The 27,109-nt window shown below is 39.5% G+C and overlaps 2 protein-coding genes across 2 annotated transcripts; one reads left to right on the top strand and one right to left on the bottom strand.

The window, feature by feature from the left end:
- Nucleotides 1-2,748: 2,748 nt before the first annotated feature.
- LOC117295681 (acetylcholinesterase-like) lies at nucleotides 2,749-8,495 on the top strand. The gene is made up of 7 exons (XM_033778392.1): nucleotides 2,749-3,129; nucleotides 4,260-4,419; nucleotides 4,859-4,936; nucleotides 5,435-5,553; nucleotides 6,141-6,311; nucleotides 7,286-7,905; nucleotides 8,297-8,495. The coding sequence occupies exons 1-7, from the start codon at nucleotides 2,749-2,751 to the stop codon at nucleotides 8,493-8,495; spliced, it is 1,728 nt and encodes a 575-aa protein (XP_033634283.1).
- Nucleotides 8,496-10,230: 1,735 nt separating this feature from the next.
- Nucleotides 10,231-26,622, bottom strand: LOC117295247 (coiled-coil domain-containing protein 87-like). The gene is made up of 24 exons (XM_033777784.1): nucleotides 26,529-26,622; nucleotides 25,514-25,640; nucleotides 24,923-24,995; nucleotides 24,414-24,463; nucleotides 23,699-23,812; nucleotides 22,955-23,026; nucleotides 22,382-22,478; nucleotides 21,452-21,533; nucleotides 20,722-20,851; nucleotides 19,678-19,913; nucleotides 19,171-19,321; nucleotides 18,561-18,719; nucleotides 18,143-18,243; nucleotides 17,678-17,843; nucleotides 17,216-17,332; nucleotides 16,495-16,658; nucleotides 14,729-15,032; nucleotides 14,304-14,416; nucleotides 13,956-14,071; nucleotides 13,415-13,647; nucleotides 12,408-12,557; nucleotides 11,879-11,993; nucleotides 11,360-11,502; nucleotides 10,231-10,589 (listed from the first exon to the last, which is right to left on the bottom strand). Exons 2-24 carry the CDS (start codon nucleotides 25,610-25,612, stop codon nucleotides 10,419-10,421), a joined length of 3,156 nt encoding a protein of 1,051 aa, XP_033633675.1. The 5' UTR covers nucleotides 25,613-25,640; nucleotides 26,529-26,622; the 3' UTR covers nucleotides 10,231-10,418.
- Nucleotides 26,623-27,109: the final 487 nt, after the last annotated feature.

The raw sequence follows: 27,109 nt of genomic DNA on the forward strand, positions 1-27,109 counted from the left end.
TAGGATTAATCTTACGACTAAGGACGTTTTTCAGTTCCGTAACCGAAGACGTTAGGACGCATTGAACCCATCCTGTAATAGGAACACCAGATAGGATTAATGCTAGCGTTTCGTGAACTCGGCTGCAGTGCCTCTATTTAACTCGAAATCCACTCTGCTGATCAGGCACACAAGAGCTATGGGAGTCCGGACGGTGCTCTTAAAAAAAATATATATGACTTGCATGTGGGTCATTCCATGTCAGACCAACGCACTTTTTTACCTCATGTCTTCCGATTTTGATAAAAATTGCTGTGCTTTTAGGTCCTAATGAGCAATGAATGCACACCAATTTTCAGCCCGATCGGACTTTCCATGTGGTCAGGGCAGAAACCACTAAAATCTGACATTTTTAGGGTAAAATACCACCTTTTTGGTACAAATATGTCATAACCATGTCAATTTTTAGCACATATATGCAAATTTGGTATCAAATTGATGAGAATTACATGCTGAAATCAATTATTTCATCAAAAATAAATTTTCTGAAATGTAGGTCACTGTAATCTTTAATATGTTATCGGGACCTTTGACCCCGTTTTTGAAATAATGTATCATTCCAAAAATCAACGAAATAAAAATCATTTGATAGAGCATGTCTTCCTCTATCAGAATCCACTAAGAAACAGTTGGGCTCTTCAAAATTTACAAGTTTATGACTATTTTTGTACAAGTCACTATGATCTTTAATATGTTATTGTGACCTTTGACCCAATTTTTGATATAACGCATCATTCCAAAAGTCAATGAAATGAAAATCATATGATAGAGCATGTCATCCTCTATCAGAATCCACTAAGAAACAACTGGGCTCTTCAAAATGTACAATTTTAAGACTATTTTTGTACAGTTGGTAGGTTACAAATTAGTCAATTTATACATGTACTTTACTTTATAAAAAATTAAAATAAAAAACTTTCCAAAGTTACTAAAATTGTTATTGGTTTTGGTTTTTTTCATGTTGAGGGCTGATGTGGTCTAACCAGAATCATACTTTAAAATACCAGCAGTTACGCACCCAGGATTTAATTTGGGTTGTGGGTGGAGGGGGGTGGGGGGAGGGCATTTTTTCGAAACAAAATTCTTTCCAAGATGGTAAACAAAAAATGTCACCATGCTGCAACTCTGACTTCATCGGAAGGTTAGCATGCCTTTTCGTGTGCTATACGGTTAAATGGAAATCGCACAGTTAGCACAAAATCTGCTGCTGAGCAGCTCTATTAAAATGGGCACTGAAGTCAGAGTTGCAGCATGGTGAACAAATTGTTCTTGAGGATTTCTCAGAAAGTTACTATGCATTAATTTGTTGTTCAAGATTCATCACAGGGGGTTAAAGTAAGACTGCATAAGTTTGTGATCTACTGAAGAAAGGCAGACAGCTTCTCCATCTCAACCTTGATGTAATCTCTAACTGGGATCACTAATAATCACAGTGGTGCACCCGAAAGGGGGGGGGTGGGGGACGATGGGTCTGGGGGATTGATCCCAGCCCCTCCAAGGTATTCAATTTGTTTGTTTGATTTGTTTTGATTTTTTGTTTTACAATCTTCGAAAGACATTTTGGGGGAAAATATGGCCCACCCCAAAAAAATAATAAATCCTGGGTGTGTCACTGCTGATAGTTTAAATTCTGATTCTGGTTAAACCACATCAGCCCTCAACAAGAAACAAATCGCAAACCATGAACACTTTAAGTAACTTTAGAAACAGAAGAGTGAGGTTTGTTATGTAAAGTATATAAATTGACTAGTTTGTGACCTAACAACTGTACAAAAATGGTGATAAAATTGTAAATTGTGAAGAGCCCAGTTGTTTCTTGGTTGATTGTGATAGAGGAAAACATGTTCTATCAAGTGATTTTTATTTTGTTGATTTTTGGAATGATGCATTGTTTCACAAATTGGGTCAAAGGTCACGATAACATATTAAAGATCACGGTACTTGTTCAAAAATAGTCATAAAGTTGTAAATTTTGAAGAGCCCAACTGTTTCTTAGTGGATTCTGATAGAGGAAGACATGCTCTATCAAGAGATTTTTTTTCATTGATTTTTGGAATTATACATTATTTCAAAAACGGGGTCAAAGGTCACGATAACATATTAAAGATTACAGTGACCTACATTTCAGAAAATTTATTTTTGACAAAAGAACTGATTTGAGCATGCAATTCTCATCATTTTGATACCAAATTTGCATATATGTGATGAGAATTGACATGGTTATGACATATTTTTACCAAAAAGGTGGTATTTTACCCTAAAAATGTCAGATTTTAGTGGTTTCTGCCCTGACCACATGGTACGTCCGATCGGGCTAAAAATTGCTGTGCATTCATTGCTCATAAGGACCTACAATCACAGCAATTTTTTTCAAAATCGGAAGACATGAGGTAAAAAAGTGCGTTGTCTGACATGGAATGACCCATGTGCCCTTTGCTTTCTACAGCATGACTGAGCAGATTACATTATGTCAGAATAATAGGATTGCACAAAGTAAACTAAAGCTGAAATCACATTATCGGCTCTACTGTAGACTCTCTGTCAACAAAAAATGATGGGACGCTGTCGATTGTTCATATTCTGGCTGTATAGGCTATAATAAATGGTTCCTTTCAAAGTTCCATCGCACCCTTTTCAAGAATTCATCCCACGCTCTTGCTACCAAAATCACTTAGAACCCCCACCCCCTTCACAGGGCCCTTCTTCAAGATGTGGCATACATTTACAAGCAGTGTTCTTCTACTGCTGGTTCCTCTTATCGCAAAAGTAGCATTTTGTGAAGAAGGCCCTCCCGTTGTAACGACAAGACAGGGTAGGGTCACGGGCACTACCCTTCGATTCAGTCCCGTCGACTACTACCCTGAGTTCCAGCGGACCGTGGACGCCTACCTCGGCATACCGTACGGCGAGCCGCCCGTCGGTCCGCTGCGCTTCAAACCTCCCGTAGCTAAGTCATGGAGTGGAGAGCTTATGGCCACGGAGCTGGGCAATGCATGTTCGCAGCCACGGTTCCCGCTTGGCATCGCCACAGTGACGGGAAACATCTCTGAAGATTGCCTCGTCCTAGATGTGTTTGTTCCTCGTGAAGTCGTAAGTTATGTTTCTTTTGTGTGTATTAATGGCTGTTGGAAATAGTCTTTTTACCCTTTGTCTTTGACCGTACGAAACCAAGAAATTCCTTAGGTAATATTGACTGAACGTTTGTTTACACGTTACAAACCATTAGGTCAAAGAGTATGGTTTTGAATTACGAAACAGTGGGCCACACAGTCTACCATCGTAGGAGGGTGCCTTGAAATACACATATGTCACCAAAATTCAATTAAACAACATAAGGCAACAAGCGGAAAAGCAACTAGAACAATCGGAGGTATCTTCGTTTGAAAAGGACAGAATGATAAGAAAAAATTACATTCAAAGTATTCATTTAATTTTGTACCACCCCCCCCCCCCCCCGCTTCAAATGAAGCAGTGTATCTTTATATATAGTTTATATAGTTCGCCCAACGGGAAGTGTTATACATCTCATAGTTCTAAACCCAGATTTATGCTATTAAGCCAAGCTTATCTTTTGCCCAACTATAGGTATTAGTGATAAGAGCTTAAAATGAGATCATTTGTTTGCCTCAAGATAAAACAATTGTCAAAACGGGATTAAGACAGGATGTAATCAAAGACTAGTCTTCTCACTTGGTGTAGTATCTCAACATATACATAAAATAACCAACCTGTGAATATTTGAAATCAATCGGTCGTCGAAGTCGCGAGATAATAATGAAAGAAAAAATACCATTGTCACACGAAGTTGTGTGCTTTCAGACGCTTGATTTCGAGACCTTAAAATAATTTTAAATCTGAGGTATCGAAATCAAATTCGTAAACAATTAATTCTCGAAAACTGTGTTACTTAAGAGGGAGCCATTTCTCACAGTGTTTTATACTCATAAAACAGCTCCCCATTACTCATTACTAAGTGAGGTTTTATGCTAATAATTATTTAGAGTAATTACCAATAGTGTCCACTGCCCTTAAAAACCACTAATGTAGCAGTTATCTGAGCTGCGTCAATGATGGAAAAGGTGTAGTTTGTCGATTAAAAGATCTGCAAAGAGTTTACTCAATGTATATCTGTTTGGTGATATCGTACCTGTTTACAAAATGTATTTATTAATTTATTTAAAAATTGTATTAATTGTGTGTGTGTTTTTTTTTTTCTGCAGCCACCCCAAGCAGCTGTTTTAGTGTACATCCACGGTGGTGCCTTTATGTATGGGGCTGGATCCGTAGATACATTGTTCCCAACGCCCATCGCTGTGGTTGGTGACGTCATTGTAGTTACTCTAAACTATCGGCTCGGAGCGCTTGGATTCATGTCAACTGGTGAATAATCCTAATTAATTATTTACCTAACTTTTGGTCTGTATAGTTTTATTGCAAAGTAGTTCGTGTTTGACCAGATTCAAGTCACAACTAGATTCTCACTGGAAGGAGGAAAATATTGGGATCTGGGGTCACAAAGGCTATTTATGCCTAATTCATCTACCCATTAAACCGTAAGTAGTAAGTAGTAAGTAGATAGTACAATATACCATGAAGGAATGTTAATTTTTCTTCCTCCATGAATATACAATCAAGGCAAAATGAAGCAGATTTCACAAAGAGCTATTAAGACTGATCTTAACTGCAAAACCACTGTCGTTGTTAAGCAAAGGGTGATGTCACAATAAAAATCACTAATTTCTCTTACGATGAATTTTATTGCTTTGAGAAATGAGCCCCAGCTTTGATTTTTGAAACGGCCGTTTAATTTGTTTTGTAGGAGACGACGTCATTCAAGGTAACATGGGACTGCTTGATCAGCGCCTCGCTTTGGAGTGGGTGAGAGACAATATCAAAGGTAGGGCCGGTACAGTTCGCAGAAGTTTCGTTGAAAACCTTATTCAAATGGTGGTAGCGTTCTTTAAGATATCGCCGGAAGAACACTTCGATATTGGAATATGCACTCTGAAAAACGTTTCTGACGGTAACGTTTCTTAGATTTGGGGGATAAAAACTGATATCTTTATCTATAGCCACATTACTTCAAAGTGAAATGATTCTCAAAGTTATTACTGTCAAAAGCTACTTTACTTCCACAAGTCACTTTTCGGTCATTTTAGGAATGGTTACATGTAGTAGACTACTCTCAGTTTGTAAATAGTACACTCAATAGTATTCTTCAAACATGAACAATAAGTATTTAATGTGAGCTGAGCTAAACATGGCGGCACATAGGGCGGGATATGTGACGTCACAAAAAATAATAGACTTGTGCAGTCCTACAAAACAAACTACATTACCACACGTATCCTTCCCTTTAATTTGTGTAAAAAATTTTAATGTTTCAACGATAAAGCTTTCGGTGGCGACCCCGAGCGTGTTGCGGTGTTTGGGACCAGTGCTGGAGCAGGTAGCATCAGTCTTCACATGCTCTCACCTGAGAGTGCCGGCCTCTTTAGGGGTGCCATCATGGAGGTAAGCTACCATTGTGTTGTGTCGCGGCTAGACCGTGTAAGAGCACCGGACTCAAGCTCTGGTTTTTCTGATCAGCAGAGTATAAGTTCGAGTCCCATTCATGGCACTTGTCTGTGTCCTTAAAGCAAGACATCGTGATGCTTCGTCCTTCGGATGGTACGTAAAGCCGTTGGTTCCGTGGGTGGTGTAACGCATGTAAAAGAACCATGTGCATTTATCGAATAGAGAAGGGGCTCGCCCAGGTGTTCCTGATTTGATCGGCAGCATATTGCGCAAATTGCGTAGTTATTGATACACTCATAAGGTTGTGATAAAGCGCTAAACCTAATAATACTATTATTTGTAATTAAGCTATTCCATAGTATATGACGCGAAAGCGAAAACAAGCCTCTCGTATGGATTTGTTTCATGTTATCAACCTAAGATCATAGCTCAAGTGCTAAGATGTGTAGTGTGGGAATGTCAATAATCTGTGAGGATAGTGACGTAAGTAAAGTGAATCCAGTGGGGTTGAAATGTACACCAACTTGTAGTGCTTGTTTTTATAGGAACATGACAGGCCATTTTTTTTCTTTTGACCATCACAGAGCGGCAACCCCAGTGCCCCGTGGGCAACCGTCTCTAAAGACAAGGCCCGGAGACGAGCCTTTACCCTCGGCGGTCTCGTCGGCTGCGAGCGTGACACGTCGGAGGAGTTACTGGAATGCCTGCAGAATACTGCAGATGTAGATGCCCTCATCGAAAACCAACAGGGCGAGGTTCGTATGGTTTAATTTTTTTTTTTCATATAGATCTTTCTTTCTGCTCCAGCCGATTTCACGAAACGCTAGGACTAATCCTATCTTGAGTTGGGACGATCGTAACTCGTCCAAGGATGGGTTCAATGCGTCCTAAACGTTTATGGTTACGGAACTTAACTCGTCTTAAAGTCCTAAAGGTTAATCCTAAGTTAGTAGGAGTTTGAGGAAATCGACGGCAGGGTTTAGGCAGGTCCTTTGGGTTTTCCTGAATTGAAACAACTTGAATTCTGGGGGAGAACTGATGGATTTCGAAAAATAGTTCAGACTATTAGTCTTACTCAAGTTAATAATAATAATAATAATAACCCGTTTTTATGTAGCGCTGTTCACACCCGGAGGGCGTCCCAAAGCGCTTCACATTATTACCCCATGTCACTGGGCCTTATATTCACTCCTTAAACCATCTCAGCTCCCTGGTGGGGAGTATGCAGCAGGTGCAACATTACTATGCGCTACTCGGCTAAATCAATCACAAGAACCATCTCTGCCCTCACAGGTACCCATTTACCCCTGGGTGGAGAGAAGCAATTATAGTTAAGTGTCTTGCTCAGGGACACAGGTGTCACGACCGGGATTCGAACCCACACTCTGCTGAACAGAAGCATCAGAGCTTGAGTTCGGTGCTCTTATCCGCTCGGCCACGACACCCTATAGGACGAGCTACTCGTCCTAAGTTCGGACTATAGCCTTAAGGTTGAAATAACTCATAATAAGTTAAGGACTAGTCCTTAGATATTAGAAGACTGTCTTTGTGAAACAGACCCAAGGGTTGACACAGGGAGACATGTTTACTCTGGAAAGACTCAAACACACTCAGTCATTATATTCATTTTTGTTTTAACGACACTTGCCGTACTCTGGCAGTAGATTCCGAAGGACTACACATGAGAACATCGCTCTTTCTGATTGTGTTTGAATTTTCAATACCACAGGCAATAGTGGCACTTGAAAACACCATTCTTGAGCTCTTCGTTCCAGTTGAAGAAAGTTCATTCCTTCCGGAGAGCCCGTCAGAGCTGTACGCAAAGGGCGCTGTCAACGATGCCTCCACAATCATCGGTGTCAACGCCGACGAGGGAATGGCGATGGTACCTCTCTTCTACCCAACAAACTACGAGACTGCGCCGTTCGTAAACAAGACCTCCTATGAGACGTTCTCTCAGGTCTGTACATCTTTCATCAGTGACGAACCGCTTGTCTCTGCCGCAGCAACCCTGCTGTACACGGACGCCGCGTGCGTGGATAACCCCGAGTGCGACTATCTTGAGAGTCTGTTCCAAGTTTGCGGTGACATCCTCCTGTTCGTGTGCTCCGCGGACAAGACGGCGAGAGGCTTCAGCGAGGCAGGGCGTAATGTGTACCGTTATCACATGACTCACGTCCCCACGACCACCCTACTCGGCACGCCGTGGACCGGGGCAACACACGGTGACGAAGTGGCGTTCGTCTTCGGTCTCCCCCTAGTGGAATCCGATTTGTGTACATACACTGAAGAAGAGGCTCGCATGGCGATAAAAGTTATCCGATACTGGTCCAACTTGGCCAAAACCGGGTAAGTAGTATACAGTAGTTTGTTCATTACGACCTCAACTTAATCCATACCCCGATGGGTGTTAAGCAGTTCTCGTGTTTGGAACCATTGTCATTATACAGCCTAAATAAAGGATTCGGGCCAGAAGTCTTTTAATATTTGAGTGAGAAATTACCTCTTTCTCAAAAGCTACGTTACTTAGGAGGGAGACCAATAGCGCCAATGCCTTTAACCAGAATTTAGAAGATTTTATTTGTTTGTGGAGGTGTCCCACAGGGATTACAAACAGAAACAATTCCCAACTTGCTTTACTGTTGTTTCAGAGATCCCAACCTTTCGACATTAGACTTCGGAAGCGACGACGCGGGAAACTACTTAACTCGTCTTTACTTAATGTTTTCTATTTTTGCAGCAACCCGAACCGGTCTTCTCTGGATGCTGAACTCACAGACGAAGAGAAAAGGACAGAGTGGCCGTTGTTCACCGTTGAGGGACTCGAGTACAAAGACCTGACACCAGAGATGCTGAATGGGCGCGGCATCGCGGCTCAAAAGTGTCGCCTGTGGAACGAGTTCGTTCCAGAACTTCTCAAAACTCTTGGCGAGTGTTGATACACCAAGTCCCATCTAACACTCGGATCTGCCATATCTACCCTTTGGTAGACTTGAATTGAAGTCTGAGGTTAATGCACAAGAGGGTGCTATTTCGGAAAATTGTGCATTGGCTATCGGGTAGACCACTAAAAGACACGATCACAAACTTGGAAGCAAGTCTACACTTTTGTGATTTGAATGCATTTGTTTTCCAAAACCAATATTGACTCTTGAGAATGAATAAATAATAAATGTCAAAACCCAGTTAGGATAAGAATCCAGTGGGGATGGGTGAAGTTTGGCACACTTGGCTACATCTTTCCAGACCGCACCCTTCCTGTATCCCTGAAAAGGCAGGTGCAATACCTGTCCAAATCGTATGGTGCTGAGACATGGACAACCACTAAACGACTTGAGGAAAAACTAAGGGTGACAAAAGAGGACCTAAGAGAGAAATCAAGAGAGCAGTACTATAATATTAAGACCATTAAATCAAAGAAATTGAGATAGTCAGGTCGCCTAGCAAGGAGGCATGGCAGCAGGTGGGCATGCAAACAAGCAACTGGAATCCAATAAACCTAACATGACAAAGAGGGAGACAAAACAGAAGATGGTGAGATAGGGGCATTGCTTGGCTACAGACAGCGTAGGAAAGAGTGAAATGGGGAATTGGTAAAGAGGCTTTCCTCCTGCATTGGAGTGAAATAGGCTAGAAAGATCAGGAAATAGAATGTAAAAAAAAAGAATCTAAAAAATTTTTTTTTTAAATGTTTATTTATTAATTGATTTACGGGGAAGAAAGGGGAACACCATGCCACATATCGATCACAAAATACAAATGTGTTGAGTCACGAAATTAACACACCGCCTCACTTTAAAAAAAAAAGGGATTTTTAATTTTTTAAATTTGGGGCTGGGGTGTAGGTAGGCGCAAGTGAAAATGCTTTTCTTACAAGAACTTTTGCTGATATGAAGTTGTGGCACTACTGTGAAGAAATTATTTTGATCCTAAAGGAAAAAGATGCTTTCTCTATTGCGGCCGTACCTTACAGAAGAACTCCGGGCCTGTGATTTTGCAATTTACTTAAAATCTGTTAGATCCTAGAAATAGTTAAGCAGTAATGCAAATATTTTTATGAAGAACGAATTTTTGGTAAACTTTATTGTGAAACGGAATGACTGATCAAACTTATATTTTGTTGACTTGACAGGGTGTTTTATTGAGCAATAAAAAGTTGTACAAGAGATACATCATAATATACTAGTTTAATTTAGGCAAACAAATAAACAATCTTTATGTACAAATTCTTTGAAATTTATTATAAGCAATAATATTTATCTGTACAAAATTACAGTAATATGCAATTGTTTGCCTACCCCAACTTTCGGTTTTTGTCACATCAAAAATAGCTTTTAAAAACCAATACTGTTTATCATTCTCAATGGAAGGCTGCAAAGGCACTGGACACTTTTAGTAATTACTTGGTAACAAGCAACGGAGAGATGATAGTGTAAAACATTGTGATAACTCCCTCTTCAATAATTTAGTTTTTGAGAAAGAGGTTACTCCTCACAAACATATTTGAATCTGAAAAAGACTTCAAGCCTTATGAGGCAGCAGAAAGCACACAAGTTTTCTGCAACAAGGGTTGTTTTTCTTTCATTATTCTCCTGCAAACTTGATGAACAATTGAGCCAACATTTTCACAGGTTTGTTATTTTGTGCATATGTTGGGATACACCAAGTAAGAATACTGGTCTTGGATAATTACCAAAGGTGTCCAGTGCCTTTAATAAATTGTAATAAATTAATATGTAAAAGAACCTCTTTCATCTATGGCTTTCTGGAAGTGGCAGGAAGAGAAAAGGGTTTGACATTTGTTTTAAAAAAAACGCTTGTTCTGTCCGACCCCCACCTCAACCCCCACCCCTGAAATGGACTCAAGCGGTAGATGAGGCAGTGATGGACGAAATGGAAGACAGATCGGCTATGGGTAGTTTAACCTCCTGCGTCAAGGTAGCGTGGTCCAACGCATACTGACGCCTCTCCTGTTGTAACCAATAAAGCATCTCCGTGCAGTCTCCCTTCATCTTCTGAAGGTAAGGTCGACCCTGTGGAAGTTGAGAAGATGATAAAGCAGACACTTACAAGTTAATAATAATGATTAGGTAATTTATAATGAAGATTAGGTAATTAATAATAATAAGATAATTACTAATACTGATTAGGTAATTAATAACGATGATTAGGTAATGAATAATGATTAGGTAATTGATAACAATGATTAAGTAATTAATAACAATGATTAAGTAGTTAATAACAATGATTAGATAATTAATAGTAATGATTATCGTGTAATACTATATTCGGGCATAAAACAATACATATACACCATTTTTACTACAATAGATAAAAATATGTAAAAATATAAGTATCGCCCGCTATTATACATCATAAATTGTGAAAACATGTTAAAAATCATGATAAATAATTACATGGCATTAGAGAAGAACAAGGAAAACACACGGAAATTGAAAATTGGAAAACATTAAATGAGGGAGCCACAGACAAAAGAAAAGATCGGCTGCCAAGGAGAAAGACAAAAGTGAAAAATAAAACACTATCACCAAAGAGATTTGTCACTCCGAAATTTGCAGGGGGTCACAGATCAGAAAAAAAACTCATCATAACAATATGGATTAATGTTTATTTGGATTACGGTAACACCTTGTGTATATTTACTTTGCTGGGTAGATTTTGTTCTTTTGAAAACTTGTCTTGCTTTATGTTCAACTACCGCAGAGTAGAATTTTGAGATTTTTTTTCTATACCCTCCTTAAAAAAAATCTAATTAAAACTTATGCAGAACATTACAACAGACCTGAAAACTTGGTGTATCGCCAAACTTTGTGTGGACAAACTGGACCTTGCGTTTGACGTGAACATCTAGATCATGTAGTCTGGTGTACAGCTCACTACGCTGCTTGGCCTCCTCAAGACGAGCTACAGACGATCCTCGGTGACCTATAAAAGAAATACAGAATGCAAAGTGTTTGAATGATCATCCTGCCACGGGAACTCGGCAAACTCCCACAAGGGGCCCGCCAAGCTGGCAACGGCCTATCTCTTTTATACAAACATTGGTTGAAATCAAAGAAATTAAATCAAGAAATTGTAATTGAGTATAAACTAGAGGACAATACTTATTCTCGTCATTGTGAAATCAGTAGATAGCGTGATAGGGTTTGAACCTACAACATTGTGATTGCAAGTCCTGCAGTCTAACCACTGTACCACTGTCACTTTTGAAGAGTTTAGGTAAATGCCTTGTGTTATCTCTCCTTTGCATGCTGTGATAAGATGAAATAATAACATAAACAAATGTATATTCTTGACTGACCCCTTTGGAAGAACCTGTCTGGATCCGAGGCGAGACGTTCAAACGTTTCCAGCCTAGCGAGGATTGCCTCTCGCTGTAGAATCAGCTCAGTAGCAGTCTCCCAAGCTTCAATGGCCTGCAACAACAGGGGACGGACAATGAGTACAAGAGTGAACACTAGGAGGTGCCAGACTTACCCTAACAGTCCACTAGTTAGGACGTGTCCAAAACGGCGACATTGGCTATAGCTACTGCTAGATCGCGTGCGTCTGTCTATTCTTCAACGCTTGTTTCATAAGTACTACATATTACTTGATTCGCCATGTGAAATGAATGTAGGTGAAAGGTGATTATAGACAGATACTGACTTATGCTCAACAGCAGCTCTTCAAACAGGCATCAAGTACAAAAGGCTGATCTACATGTACACATGGCAAAGATTCTAAAAGACATGTCAGGCTATTAAATCACAATTCTTTTTCATTTAAGGGCAAAAGAAATGGAAAACAGACTAAAGTAGAATATCATGGCTGGGTATTAAAACACTTACATCCTGCAGCTTGTCCATGTGATCATCAGAGCTATACTTGATGGCCATGTCTAGTTTATGAGCATCAGGCATCTGAAGAGAGGTCCAGATATCCTCCAATCTATCCTGGGAGCTGGGGGGCTCCAGGATGGCCGGCGACAGGTGGGATTTCTGGAAATTGAAAAAACAACAATCAAGTTAAGATAATTACTTTAGGGTTGATCAATCTCCATTCAGTTTCTTTTTTAAAAGTGGCGTTGCCCCCCCCCCCAAAAAAAAAAAAAAAAAAAAGTCCTGTCTAAAGGTGACCCCTCTGCTGCCCCTGCCAAGAGTTAATTGTAAACTTGGGTGTGATCATTGGCTAATGACAGTTACAGGTTGAATAGCTTCTGAATGAAACGTTGTTATTAATTTTATGAATAGTTCATTTCATTTCTTTTTAAAGCATGCTTCCTAAAAGATAGGTTCATCCTGCAATTTTCACAATTTGCTTTTTATTCAACTCATTGGTGTTTTCTATTGTGATTGGTGATTGTGTTTTCTTAAATTTGTTTAAAGCAATATTATGGTAAGTTTACTTTTCACCCAAATAATGTTTTATTCTAGATTAAAGGCACTGGACCATTTTGTTAATTGTCAAAGACCAGTATTCTCACTTGGTGCATGCATACAGTAACAAATCTGTGATCACTTGGACTAATTGGTCATCAACATTGCAGGGGAATAATGAAAGAAAAAACACCCCTGTTAAAGAGGCTTCTACTATTTGAGTGAGAAATTACCTCTATCTCAAAAACTATGTTACTTCAGAAAGAGCCGTTTCTCACGTTTTATTCTATTAACAGCTCTCCATTGCTTGTTACCAAGTAAGTTTTATTGCTAACAATTATTTTGAGTAATTACCAATAGTGTCCAGTGCAGAAAATTGAGAAATCCTGTGTTTATCATGACACAAATGCTCACATCCTCTACAAAATAGATTGATTCAGACAATTTCATAAGAGACAGACAAATAAAAAACTCCTTACCGTGCTCGACAGGCGACTCGTAAAGTCCCTCATGGTTGAGCGGGACGACGCCCTCGTGCTTCCTCCTCCGCCAGGCACCATTAGGCTGACGTGCTTGGGCAGTACACTCGCGACTGACTTGACTGACTTGGCTGAGCCTCTTGAGGGATTCCTGAGAAGGTGTCGCGATTGTGAGCGACGAGAATGAGGCCGCGAGTCAGCTTGGTCCGATTCAACTACGTCTTCTTCCTCTTCTGATTGGAGAAAAACAAACAAAAAGAGTTTTTAACAGATATCGTAATTGCGATGAGGATACAAGAATATCATTTATGTGTTTTATGGTGGGGTTTTTTCCTTTATTTTTTTTATTATGTTTTACCTGTGGGTTAAGGGTAAGGGGCACCCTACGAGGAAATGTGAATGTCTATTATGCATTTCAAAGGACACCAAGGCAATGACCTAGGGGTATGGAAGAAATCGCTTTTGATGCCTCAGTGAAGTGTCAGGCCTGAGCCTAATGGATAGGTATGTTTTTACAAAGGTAAATTGACCGCAAAATGACCTTCGAGTTCAGGATCCTTCCCTAGTCCGCCCATCAATATGGAGTTCACATTCCACATCCCCGATTGGAACTCTGTCTTCTGGGTTTTCAATTCCTGCATTCTCTCCTGTCTTTCTCTACAAAATGAAAAAAGTAAATAAAGAAGTTCAACCATCGAACACTACTCAAAAGACACGGTGCTAAAGCAAACCTCACCTGGTAAATAAAATCAAATTGAGAATCTGTATGGTACAGAAGCCACATGAATAAAGAAAAGCTCTATCTTTTTGTGTACACATAACTTTGGATTTAGGAGATGTTAAATTTGAATCTGGGATAAGGGAATATTCATTTTGGTTTGTTGTTTACCTCTGTTTAGCCATCTTAGAGGAGCTGAGTACATCTTTTTCCGTCTTGCCTGCGTCGCTGTCTTCCTGGTCCTTCTCATACATGTGGAAGACAACACCAAGGAAGTCTGTCTCCTGCAGGTAAAAATAAAATGACCATTTTGTAGATGAGCGATAAAGAATATCATACAATAGTCTAAAACATTGTGAGCAACAGCTCCCTCTGAAGTAACGTAGTTTTTGAGAAAGAAGTAATTTCTCACTCAAGTATTAAAAGACTTCAGGCCTCTGAAACCTTTTTTTAGCGTCTGAAGGCACACAAATGTGTGCAACACAAGGGTTTCTCTTTCATTGTTTTCTTTAATGACCAATTGAGTCAAAATTTTATGCATACTGTACATGTTGGGATACGGGAGCAATCAAACAAACAAAAATCAAGATATTTACCTGCGTCGACAAGTACTTGGTATAATCATCAGAGCTGATAGTGTTTTTCCACCACGCTAGCCACGAAGCGTACGACCTCGCAGTCCTGTCATCCACCAGGCCCTGCGACACCGGCTTAGTACCCCCTCCGTCCAGATCCAAGCCCCCCGGTCCTGGGCCGCCGAGGGCTCCACCCAGTTCTGCCCCACCACCTAGGTTGAGGAGGTTGGAGGGGGTACCTAGGGTGTCCAGGAGGGTGCTTGTGCCTAGGTTGAAGCCCTGCTGGGCGCTCGGTTTCTTGGCAAAGGTAGCATTGAAGATGGGGCTGCAAAAAAGAGGGTAGTCGCAATGTCATTTGGGCACTTTGTAGTAGAGTATCTCTACAACACTCTATTCTTGATGTACAGTGAATAATCATCAATACATGTAGGCCTACCTGTGAAACTATAAACTATCAATTTTGAATAGTATAATAATAACATAGGGATTTTAAAAACGCACATATTCTAAAAGACATTACTCATAGAAAATTACTCATGGCGTTTATAAATATAAACCAGTAAACAATAGTAATTAGGCCTATATAGAGTCTTATGCTATAAGAACACGCAAAAAATACAAGTATTAGAATTTGGGTTATACATGTTACTAATCATAAGAATACAAAAGAAATATTTCATGCTAACAAATTCCTAAAAATTACAGATATAAGACTTTAGGTTAAAACTCATAATAAACAAGTATACAATAGAAATGTATCTCATGGTAAGAACGCATAAAAATACAGGCTTTATAGACAAGAAATACAGCAATATATCTGAGAAAACAGTAACCACTCCAATTCTATGGGGAAAAAACATGGAGAAAGCAAATAAAAACAGGGGAAATGCAAACAAATGATCTGGTTAGATAATATTTATTATTATTATTATTATGGCAATACCAGCTCTGATACAACATGTATATAGCGCGATTCCAGAGCACTCATTGCGCTACACACATTATAAACAAGCATATTCAGATATTTGACTAAAGTACAATCATCAAATGAGAAAAAAAACAATCAGAGAGTGTACAATGATTACAACAATGCCGATAGCACACACCATTGAGGAGCACCATTATTCACAACAATTAAACACAAATATACATTTTGATAAGACAAATAATCAATCAGTTTGTACAAAAGTTGTACAAATCGTTATAAAAAAAATAATAAAAAGGACATAAATGAAATAATGATAATGTTATGATAATGATATAGGTTTCTTGTATAGCGCTCAAATTTGTCACTCATTGACGCTCTTCAACACCATAACCCCTGGACAATTTATTCTATTCCTTAAACCATCTCATCTCCCTTGTAAGTTGTTCCTGGTAAGCCAGATTTGGGGTTTTGGGTGCTTAGCAAGTGTTTGTGCTTGCAGGCTTCCTTCAATTTAGCCCTGGGTCCAATTCGGCAGAGCTGCATTAGTGAAAAATGTAGCTAAGCACAAAATTAAATGTGCTTACCAGATTAAGGTTACCAGCCAAACTACCATATCACGCGTTCAATTTGTGACTGGTATCCTGCTGGTTTCTGCTAGGCAGGAAATTGTCAAGCAACATTTTCTGCTTACGCGGCACAATGAAAATTTTGCTCAGGTGTCGATTTCACTAAGAGTTAGGACTAGTCTTAGGAGATTTTAAAAACTTATGGCTAGTCCCAAACTAGGACGAGTAACTCATCCCAACTCGAGATAAGACTAGTCTTAACTCTTTGTGAAATCCACCTCAGGTCATCTTACCTCTTGGACCACTCCTCACGGTCTTCACCCCATGGGGGTATTTCAGTCTTGGTCAGGGTGGGATTGAGCACCCGATCCTGGCCGTGTTTCTGCAGCATGGATGAGGCTAGGATAGTATGGCTAGCTAGGGCTCCGTAGCTGGAGGACTGCTCCATGAAATCATCCTAAAAACAGAACCAAAATAATATTAACTATTATCAATACAGATACATGTACTTGAATGATGGTCTACGAGTGCATCAGCTTGCCTACAGGACAGGTTATTTTATCGTACAAGCAGCCAATTTCACGAGCCTGCATGATTTTAAACGGCTGTTTAAGACCATGTCACTACTCTTTTATTCCTATTCAATGCCCTTTTATTAAAAAGCATAATAATGTTGAACAAATCTGTTAAAAAAATTCTGAACATTTCTAGTTTCTGCCACGTTATCGGGTTTCGCGTAGGGTCAAAATTTGCATTGAAGCTCACTGGTTGTGCGTATGCGGGCAGGCTACTAGTTTTAACACTGAGTACTTGTATTAAATGTGTTATGAGTAAATTATTGCCACGCGTAAGCTTGTGCACCGCCACAGCAATGTTAAAGAACATTACTGTGTTTACATTACACATTTAAACACACACACGTGATGCCCTCTCGACAAATCAGAATAAACTGTATAAACTGGATAAACTGTCCCGTGTATTTATGAACAATAAATAATAGCTGTGCGTTGTTACCTGATCGTAGGCCATATGGTCGGTGGGAAGTGTCTTCATAATCTCCAGGTATACTTCATTAATCTCCTGACCTCGGAACAGGTTACTGTCCAACTTCTTGATTGTAGTTCCGTCCACCTTGAAATTATTAAAACATTCATCCACTTATGGTCACATTTACTTTTTAAAAGGAGCATACCGGTTTACTGTTAAAGGGTTTGGGTACTCTTTGTACGACACAAAACACATACGTCTACAGATATACATTAAACTTATACGGTTCAACATGTTTAAAGAAAATGATGGTAGAAAGCTTCCATTGAAACATTATTTGACTAAATATATTTCAGTTAATACACATGATTTTCACAACTCTCCTGAAAACATTGCTCTGTGTTTTTCGTTTTTTTACGCAAAAACTTGACGACTAATTTAGGTAATTTATATTACATACAGATGAGATGCCTAGCCTTTGCTACTCACATCATCATTCAGCTCATTGAACACAGTGGTGTTGAGTTTGAGTGTAATGGATGACAGGCTAACTCTCTCGGACACACGGACATCTGAGGTTCGGACGACCGACTTGTTGGGCATGCGTGTGGTGACCGTCGCTGGCTGGGGGTGGGTGGGATCTGATATCTCAATCCTAAGGTGAAATTTCAAAAAAACAAAAATTACATAAAATAAAACCTTGGAGAAGTGGTTACACTGCAGGGGCCAATTTCATAGAGCTGCTTAAGCAAAAACAGTTCAACTGTTATGAACTGTTATGAACTATTTGTTGCAAATATGCGACGTCAAAACTCGTATCGCATTCACATTTGCAGGAAGTATGAACTGGGCTTAATGGTTAAAAGTTGCCTTCTGCCGAAAAAATCAATACTGCCTGTGCAACAAGAAATGGATTTTTATTGATGAATTGAACTGGCTAGGGAGTACACTTACTTTTCCTCTTTCTCTTCAAGTGCACGTTGTTTCTCAATCTTCTTCAACTCTCTCTGTAACACTTCCCTCCGTGCATCTGCTCTTGCCGTCTGTGAGATCGCCTGTTAGAAGATTCACGACACCAAAGTGGATAAATTACTGAGTCTATTATTTAAAACCCTCAGCAGATTTTCCTAGACTGTGCAAGTCTCGCTCAAATCAAAAAACGAGAAAAAACAAAGCAACACTTTTTGTGGGTAATAAATTTTTTGTTAACTTAAGAAACCAATTTGTAGAAAGATTAACTGTGTCGCCATCTTTATAACAGACTGCAATCATATTTACATCACAAAGTGCGCAACCAATCATTCCACTGATAAAAAGCATTTGCGCGAACGGTTACGCTTTGTTTGCGCAAGTGGAACCAAACCATTTATACCTGTAAGAGAGGAGGGAGGTCTTCATCCTCAGCAAGCTGCTCGTCTCTCCCATCGTCCCTCGCTGACCGATATGCTGATAGCTTCTTAAGGTCCTGCTGGATGTACGCTCTTGTATCTTCAGGCTTGATGTCTGCTTTGTCAGTCTTCGGTGTTGATGGCTAGGGGAATAACAACATTTAAAAGCATGGAATAGGGCTAACCTGTACTGGGGCATGTTCATTTATTATTATGAGAAAATAGAATTAGCTGTTGTTGCACACACCTTACCGACCAAAAAGACTCGTGATATAAGCGCGGAACAAAATAGTTAATGCCCTGGCGTTCAGATCCCCAGCAGAGTCTTCGAGAAAGATTCTGCTAGGGTCCAAAGTTTAGCCATTAACTATTTTTTGTTTTCTTTTTATAATTGAATTTGACCTTTAGAACGGTGCACAAATTCCTCTTTGGGATGTAAAGACTATAGAATATATTATTTGTTGTTGCTGTCTAATAAATTTCAATCTGAAAAAGTATCAAAACGAGAATTTACACAATTTTAAAATTTTATTTTTTGGTTAACTTTCTTGACATTGGAGCCCCTCTTTAACCATTCCAAATATAGAAACTTACTTCCTTTGGGTCAAACTCAATACTACGCCTCCTGCGGTGTACAGAATTGTAGTCAATACCCAGTTCATCAAACAGTGTATCAATCACTATCTCATCCACAGAGTGTGATCTCCTCAGCTTGGCCCTCGGTCGAGCTTTCCTCTCCTTGTCTCTGCAACATGAACGGGAACAAAAAATCATCAAAGAATAATTTTTTGATATCCGCTTTTCAGATTTCTGAGGCTTGATGTCCATTTGCCAGAGATGCCGTTGGTATCTTTCCACTATCAAGTGTGTATGATAATACCAGATTTAGGCTGTTTTCTCAGCAGACACTGCACAAAGTTGAAATGTTGACAAGTGATGGAGCACCAAAAGGCCAAGACCATGGGCAACAAGACAAGACCTGCAAGCAGAATAAACTTCTCATCCCCGTTTCACTCGTTCCAAAATGATACAGACGGCTAAAGAATCCTTCTACCATCTCATGTCCCCTCCAAGCCCCTCTGTCCGAAACCCACGACCCACCTGTCAACTCTCTGTCTCTCTGCCTCTTCGTCCACCTTGAGCCTCGCAGCACGCACGGTGGCCGTTCTCTCAGCGGAAGTCTGCTTCAGCAGTCCCCTCTGCAGGACGTTCACGTCAGGCAGGTAGTCCAACACCTTATGGGACTGGATCGGTGGCATCTGGCGTTTCAGATCACGCACCTCTCGCTCTACTGTCTGGCGGTAGCGCTTCTTACGTTTGGGGCGGCTGGTCTCAATCTAGTTAGGTTTTCATATTACAAAAGTAAGTATTCATGACAAGAAATGACAACTAGCCCCGATTTGAACCAGGCATGACTATGTGGTCCTTCAAAAACTGTAGGATTAGTTTATCAGGTACAAGGACTGGCTCACACATGTACATGGTGTAGGCTTTCATGGTAATTTCAGGCTACTTAAATCACAAGTTTCTGATTTTTCCAAGGGCAAACAAATCGGATATCAGACCTAAAGTAGGAAAAACATCATGCCTGTGTAATTTATCATCTATCATGTCTATGAAATTGTTACGGTACCCGCTGCTAAAATAATCCTATAGGATTCAAACTACCTCTAGCTACCGGGAGATCTCAGTGGTCTCAGTAGTTGGTAAGACACTACTCTAGAATTGCAATGATCATAGGTTTGAATCTCACCAGAGTAATATGCCTGTGATTTTGTTTAAGTACAGGGGAGAAAAAACCACCAAGCGAATCCAAAACACCTTCAAGAGACCAAGCAATTTCAGAAAAAAATGGCTGTGCACACCCAGGTCAAAATTCCAGTTGAACCAAGTTAACTGGGGTCAACTGGTTCAACTGGAAAGTGACCAAACTCGTCCATTTTCCATATTAACCAACTGGTTTGGACTAGGTTTAACTGTGTTCAACTAGGTTGAAATTATAAACCAGTTGGTTTCTGTCCATTAAACCAACTGGTTTTAACTGTGTTTAACTAGTTTATCAACTGGTTTCAACTAGTTCCAGTTAAACCCAGTTAAACTAGGTTCAACTTGAATTTCGACCTGTGTAGACACAAGTTTCTTTACCAGTTTTTGATAAGAGAGGGGGGCCGCTTCATCTTCTGCTGGAGCATCATCGGGATATTCCTCCTCTGAGTCTGACGAGACACCTCTGATATCGGCAACAATGTGACGACGTACTGCAAGGATGTTTAGGCTGCAGAAGAGAGCAAATTTAATTATACTTCTTATTTAATTAATAATGCAAGGGGGTCGAGCGGTCCTGTCATTGGGGTTTGGGTTTGTGTCCCGGTCATGACTTTTGTGTCCTTGAGCAAGAAACTTCACTATAATTGCTTCTCTTCATCCAGGGGTATAAATGATAATGATATTGTGTTTGAAAAAGCCCTTTGAGAGCCATGGCAGCACGGGGATGTAGAAAGATTACAGGAATGTTATTGGCAAACTGACCAGCTGTCGATTTTACCAACTTAGGATTAATCTTAGGACTTAGGATAAATTGAGCCAATCCTAAAGTTAGGACGGGTTACTTGTCCTAACTTGAGATAGGATTAATCCTAGCATTTTGTGAAATCGGCTGTAGGGCACTAAATGCAAATCGCATTGATACGTCAGTGTTAAAATGCGATTTATAAGAACTACTGTAGTAATTATATTAAAACTTTCATGAACTCAGCCCGATTTACCACTTGATAACATATTGCAGCCCAGCATAGTTTATCTATCATTCAAAACCATGTTTACATGTACCTATGTTAGTTATACAATGTTTCGGACCAGTACAATCTGAACTTACAACTTGTTGGCATCGATAGAGAGTTGAGCATTAAGCCTGCTCATGTTGGCTGGTTTGCTGAAAACAGCTCGATGCTCTAACACTGGAAAAAAGAAATGGAAGTTTGTTCATGTCAAATTTTATTCACATTCTCTTGAGGGGGGAGGTCTCAAGTCTCTATTAGGGCAAGTCTCGAGTCACTGAGGGAATTTTTCTTTTTAGGGCAGGTTTCAAATCTCTGCTGAGCCTTTGTCATCTTCGCCTGTCTGGGAGTAAATTTCAGCCCACCTCCTCAAGCTCCCATCTGTGGTTCATGGGTGCCTGCTTGGTTACCAGTGATACATTCACTGGTTAGAGTTTTCGAAACTGACTTTAATCCAACAAACAGGGGCATGAAAGGGGCTCTATAGCTTTACTTTTGGGTGCACATTTGAAACGAGTATAACAATTCAGTCTCAGTAAGGCAAAAAGTATTTTCGCATGCGCAACGGACAACGGATTACGCGAAGAAATTGCTTTTTGATTTTCACTTTTTTTTCTTTCTCAAAAACTTAATGGCGACTGATGAACTGAAACTTCTACGGGTAATGTACACGTATATTACATACTGTACATTGTACATCTTCATTCACAGTGAGTGAGGATTCATGTCATGGGCAAACAAATTAATCTACAAAAGTTATCAAACCCCTTAAAAAAAATTTTTAAACAAAAAGTTTAGGAAAAACAACACGGGACAAATAATAATAAAAATAATAATAATATACGTATTTATATAGCGCCTTTAACACAGATCAAAGGACTGAACAATAAATGAAACAAGAACAAAGCGAGAAAGGAGAGACAAACAGAACAACAAAGGATTAATGACAAGGCTGAATGAACAAGTAGGTTTTGAGTTTTGTTTTGAAAATGACAAACAGTGACAACTCGGGACAAACAGTGACATACCTTTTGCCTTCTCCATGTAGTGTAGAAAAAGCTGCTCACATACTGTCACAATGTGAACAGTGATCCTCCTCTGAAGTTCCTTGTTCTCATTTGCAGTCTGTAAAGAATAAACAACAAAGACACACTTGAACTTACAGTGATGATTAAGGGTAGTTATGAACCAAAAAACGAGCAAAATGAGCCAGATTGAGTTTTAACCAGCAAAAGCGAGGTATGAGATTTAAGGCATTCCATGGCGAGGTATTAATTTATGTTTGGTTTGAGGTAACACTTTTCTACTTGCTTGGTAAATTATTTTCTTTCAAGAACTTGTCTTGCTTTATATTCTACTACCACAGATTAGATTTTTGGGAAAATAGGTAGACTTCTCTACTACTGCAGAGTAGATTTTCGGAATTCAGGAGACTTCTCAGTTCTGAAAAGAACCCAATCCACATGCAAGGCTCCGGTCTGAGGTGGGATTCGAACCGTGGTGGTGAAAGACAGGAAAAGAAACAACGGAGCGAAGATGAAGACGTACCCAAGGTGGGAGTATCTGAAAAACACAAATCGCTACATATTTTCAGAACCTACCAGGAATGGATCGTCCACTTGTCTCCTGATGTCGGGCCAGATGCAATTGACTTCACCCATGATTATACCAGCCTATCACAGGAAGAAAGAAGAGATTTGATTTAGAAAGAGGAGTCTTGTTTCATTAATAGTGGCTTCTTATAACACGCTCAAATCAGTCCCTCAGTGATGATCATAGCACTTTATAGCATTCAGTATTTTCCTGCAAGGTATGCAGATCTACATGTTAAAGTATGAGACCTTTTCCTTTACATAGCAACATGTAATAGTTTTACATGGTGCTGTGGCGCAATATGCTGCCAATCAAACCAGGAACACAGGGGACGAACCCCTCCTCTTTACGATAAGTGAACTAGGTTCTATTAAGTGCAGTACACAATGCATGGAGCCTACCGCTTGTTGGACCGGTTGACCGTTCTGGCAATCCAGTGGATTACAGCCATGTCAACAGGAACATTCTTTTGAGCCTAACAAACACGACTATTGAGACGCTGCCTTAAGCCCTGTTCATACTTCCTGCGAATGCGATACGAATTTGCCGTCACAAATACGCAACGTACACTTCACATCAGTTTACTTGTGCTCAACTCCTACAAAACATTCGCTACGAAAGACACCAAATGTGACGTCAAAATTTGATTTAAACCACGCTTTATTTTTGTGCAACTTGTGGAAATGAGGGTCAGGATAAAGACAAATAAAAACACATTGAAATAAAAACTCAGACTAATTTTTTCCATTTACCAATGTTTGTTGCTCGTCTACTGTGATGTGAGTGACATCGGGCCTTGAAGCAATCCTACGTCGGATCAGCTTGGCCAGCTGAGTGAATGTTGAGGGTGGATTCTTGATACTTTCCTACAATTGGGTTTAGGAGGGGAATAATACATATTGTTATGGGTGTTGCTGGCATGTGTTATTATATGTTCAAACTTAATGCAGACTTTAAAGCTTCTAGCTAAAAAAATTTTTTTTTAAATAGTTAATGGCAGAATGCTTTGCATTTGTGCAATAGAAAGAAACATTTATTAATTCGTTGATACATGTAGAGGGAATGTTCCATTGAGTTTTTTGTTGTTTAGTTTTTTATGAGAGATCACACAGCGACATGACCACTTGAAGGTGAGGGCTTGATTTGGGCTATCCAACCAGGGGCCCATAGCACCTACTCCTGGGGCTGAAACAGAGTGACCCCTTTACAGTCCGTAAAGGATGTAGGCATGGGTATCATCCACTAGGAGCCTTGCTGGCAGAGCAGAATGCACTACCAAGTGCCTTGCTCAACTCAAGGGCACAAGTTTCATGACCCTGTAACCAACCCACACTCTGCTGCTAACAACACTAGAGCTTGGGTGCTGTCAACTGCACCGCACAGCCACGACAAACCAAAGAACATTCCATCTCTCAGCCCATGATCAAAATTTCTGAGAGCAAGAAGAAGCTTCAAGAGCACACTTACATCAATGGGAGTCACTGGTCGCTTAATGTCCAACTCAATTTTTTCTGGAACTAAAACAGAAAGAATGAAAATTGTATCAAGGTTAGTGGCAGTCGATTTGGAGGTGCTATTGACTTAATAACCAAAACAATTTACATTTTTTCAAAAGTAAGTCAACCCTAAAGTATGGAAGAGAACATTTGAGACACTATAACAAAAACCCTCCCATTTGACAACTAGCAATGCTTGTCTCAATAAACTAGTCATATCTAAGGGATATTGAAGTAACTTGAAGGATAAACAAAGGCCCGTTTGTGTGAGAGTCAATTGGGAATTCCCTTGAGACAGCAGACAAGTCTATGTTGTAAAAAATCTAGTGGGTAATTGGCCCTGTTCTGGCCACTCAAATTTTAAATCATGTTTCTCAAGCGTATTCTCTTAGAAGTCAAGTTAAATGTGATTTTAATTAAATTAAGAAAAATTAAAATGCTTAGGCAGTAAAATTAAATAAATAACTTCAATATAATTACCTTTCTCGTTTAAATAAGGAGCAAAAAGACTCAGAGGCCCAAGGATGTCTTCATAACGCCTCTGTAAATCACGCTGCAAAGAGATATAATCAAATTATTTTGAAATTGTACGGAAAATGAACTGGAGGCACTACATTTTTGGGAAGTTTGTGGGCAACAATAGTTCACAATAAATAAATGTTTGTTTGTTTAGAGGATCTTCCCGCAAAGGGAACTCAGCAAACTCCCACAAGGGGATACAGATGCCAATAGCCAATCTCTCTCCATAACTCAACAAATTGTGTTTCAGTTACTAGACAACAATACTTTTTCTAGTCATTGTGAAATCAGCAATCGTCAATGAAAAACATTAATGTATAAACAGTTGATTTTATAAATTTATTGTTTACTTGATTTATCACCAATCAACATTATTCCAATTCAGAAAATTACACGGAGGTCACGGAGACCATGACCTCCGTTACCCTTAACTCGGCCTTGGTGCCCCTACAAAAAAGTTTCTCATAGACTTTAAATTTTCTAATGGAAGTGCCCTTTGCAAACTGAAATGGCCTTGCCCTCTCAAAGATGAAATTTCACAACAATACTTACAGTTCCAAAGCCGAGCTTCCCCAAAGTGTAAAGCTCTTCTTTTCTATGCAGTGACTGTGCATCGTTGAACGGCTTCTGGTCACTCTGAGCTGCAGCCATGATGGATTATTCACTTTATTCCGCACCGCTGGGGAAAAAAAGAATTGAATTTCTCCATGATTTGTTAAATTTCAGGCAGATTTACATATATTATTTTTTTTTTTTCATCCTGTCCCTGGATTTTATTTTATTGCTCTCTAACCAAACATAAACTTACATTAGAAAAGACAATAAATAAAACGGTGAGTTGTTACAGCAAAATAGAATTTAACAGAGTGCAGAATACTTATTCAATTTTGAATTAAATTTATGAGAAGTTAACAGTTCCATTGACAACTGAACTGAATCATTGTAAGATATTTCCCGCAGACTAGGCTTTGCTAAAAATGCAAGGACGTCTGTCTTTCATTTGTGTTTTGTGTCACCATAGAGTAAGGACAGAGTGTCACTGTCCTGTCAGTACTCACATGGAAAGACTTGCCGTACAACGTATTTTTTTAAACGTATTGACGTAAGCATGACAACAGTCTAAATAAGACTGAATAATCAAATGCCAAACCCCAAACATTGTTTTCATGGACTGTCACTGACAATGAAAATGGTCGTAAGAAATAGTAGAACATGGAAAAGAAAGTATCAACAAAAAAGTAGAGTACGACCAGTCCCAGAATTTCAGAAAGATTTCTGCCATCACTTTTTCATTAAATTTTACCCAAAAAAAGAAAAAGGAATCTATAGAGTATAGCTATAGCCTATATCGTATATCCCTTTTTGTTAAATAATGAGTGAAAAAAGTGGTGGCAGGATACGGCAAGTTTTCCCCGTCCGTGTGTTTGTATAATAAAAACAAAACGTCAGAAAGATTTAATTAAAACACTGACAATGCGAGTCGTGACATCGTGAATAAACTACATTATTGCATTGTTATCTCATTCCTCCCTTTATCACTACAGGGACAAGTACTTACATGACTTACCTTAAACGAAAAAAGGTTCCATTTTACAGACCTTATGGCATGGAAATCTCAACAAATTGGGGACCAAATTGAGACTTACTCATTCCATTTTATCCCCGTTAAAGTCTGGTTCCGATGCATGGCGATCAATTTGTTTAGCGCAGTAAGCAAAACCTTGGATTCGCAACTCAGGATGAACCAGACTGTCGGCTGTATGTTGCTAAGGAGTGTAGATTTTACAGTGTAGTTCGTGATAAATTTGCAAGTTCTCTACGTATAGTTCGGGTTAATAGCTTGGATGGAAGAGACCATAGAGTAAAGAGACCATGCTAATGAGGCTCTACTCTATGCTGAGACCAACTTGACAACTTTATTTAATTCAAGATTAGGGTATTTTTGTCTGATGTAGTTTTCCACTCGGTTAGGAACTTTAGGAAAAAATAATATATCCTATATTACTTATTACCTACCCCATGCGTTACCCATCCCCCCTAGGGCATTTTTTTTAGAGGGGATGCCGGTAACGGATGGGGCAGGTGCATGTTAGTTTTCCTTCTATTCAACTCCACCCAGCGATAGGCATGAACTCGACACCAACTTCA

Source organism: Asterias rubens, chromosome 10 (assembly GCF_902459465.1).
Source record: "Asterias rubens chromosome 10, eAstRub1.3, whole genome shotgun sequence".
Classification (NCBI taxonomy): Eukaryota; Metazoa; Echinodermata; class Asteroidea; order Forcipulatida; family Asteriidae; genus Asterias; species Asterias rubens.

Bases quoted from the DNA above. Each gene is read 5' to 3' on its own strand.
- LOC117295681 (XM_033778392.1), top strand. From the start codon at position 2,749: ATGTGGCATACATTTACAAGCAGTGTTCTTCTACTGCTGGTTCCTCTT. The intron at 3,130-4,259 runs GTAAGTTATGTT...TTTTTTCTGCAG, and splicing joins TGTTTGTTCCTCGTGAAGTC to CCACCCCAAGCAGCTGTTTT. The intron at 5,554-6,140 runs GTAAGCTACCAT...TGACCATCACAG, and splicing joins TTAGGGGTGCCATCATGGAG to AGCGGCAACCCCAGTGCCCC.
- LOC117295247 (XM_033777784.1), bottom strand. From the start codon at position 25,612: ATGGCTGCAGCTCAGAGTGACCAGAAGCCGTTCAACGATGCACAGTCA. The intron at 22,479-22,954 runs GTAGGTTCTGAA...TATTCTTTACAG, and splicing joins AAGTGGACGATCCATTCCTG to ACTGCAAATGAGAACAAGGA. The intron at 14,417-14,728 runs GTAAATATCTTG...TTTTACCTGCAG, and splicing joins CCAAGTACTTGTCGACGCAG to GAGACAGACTTCCTTGGTGT.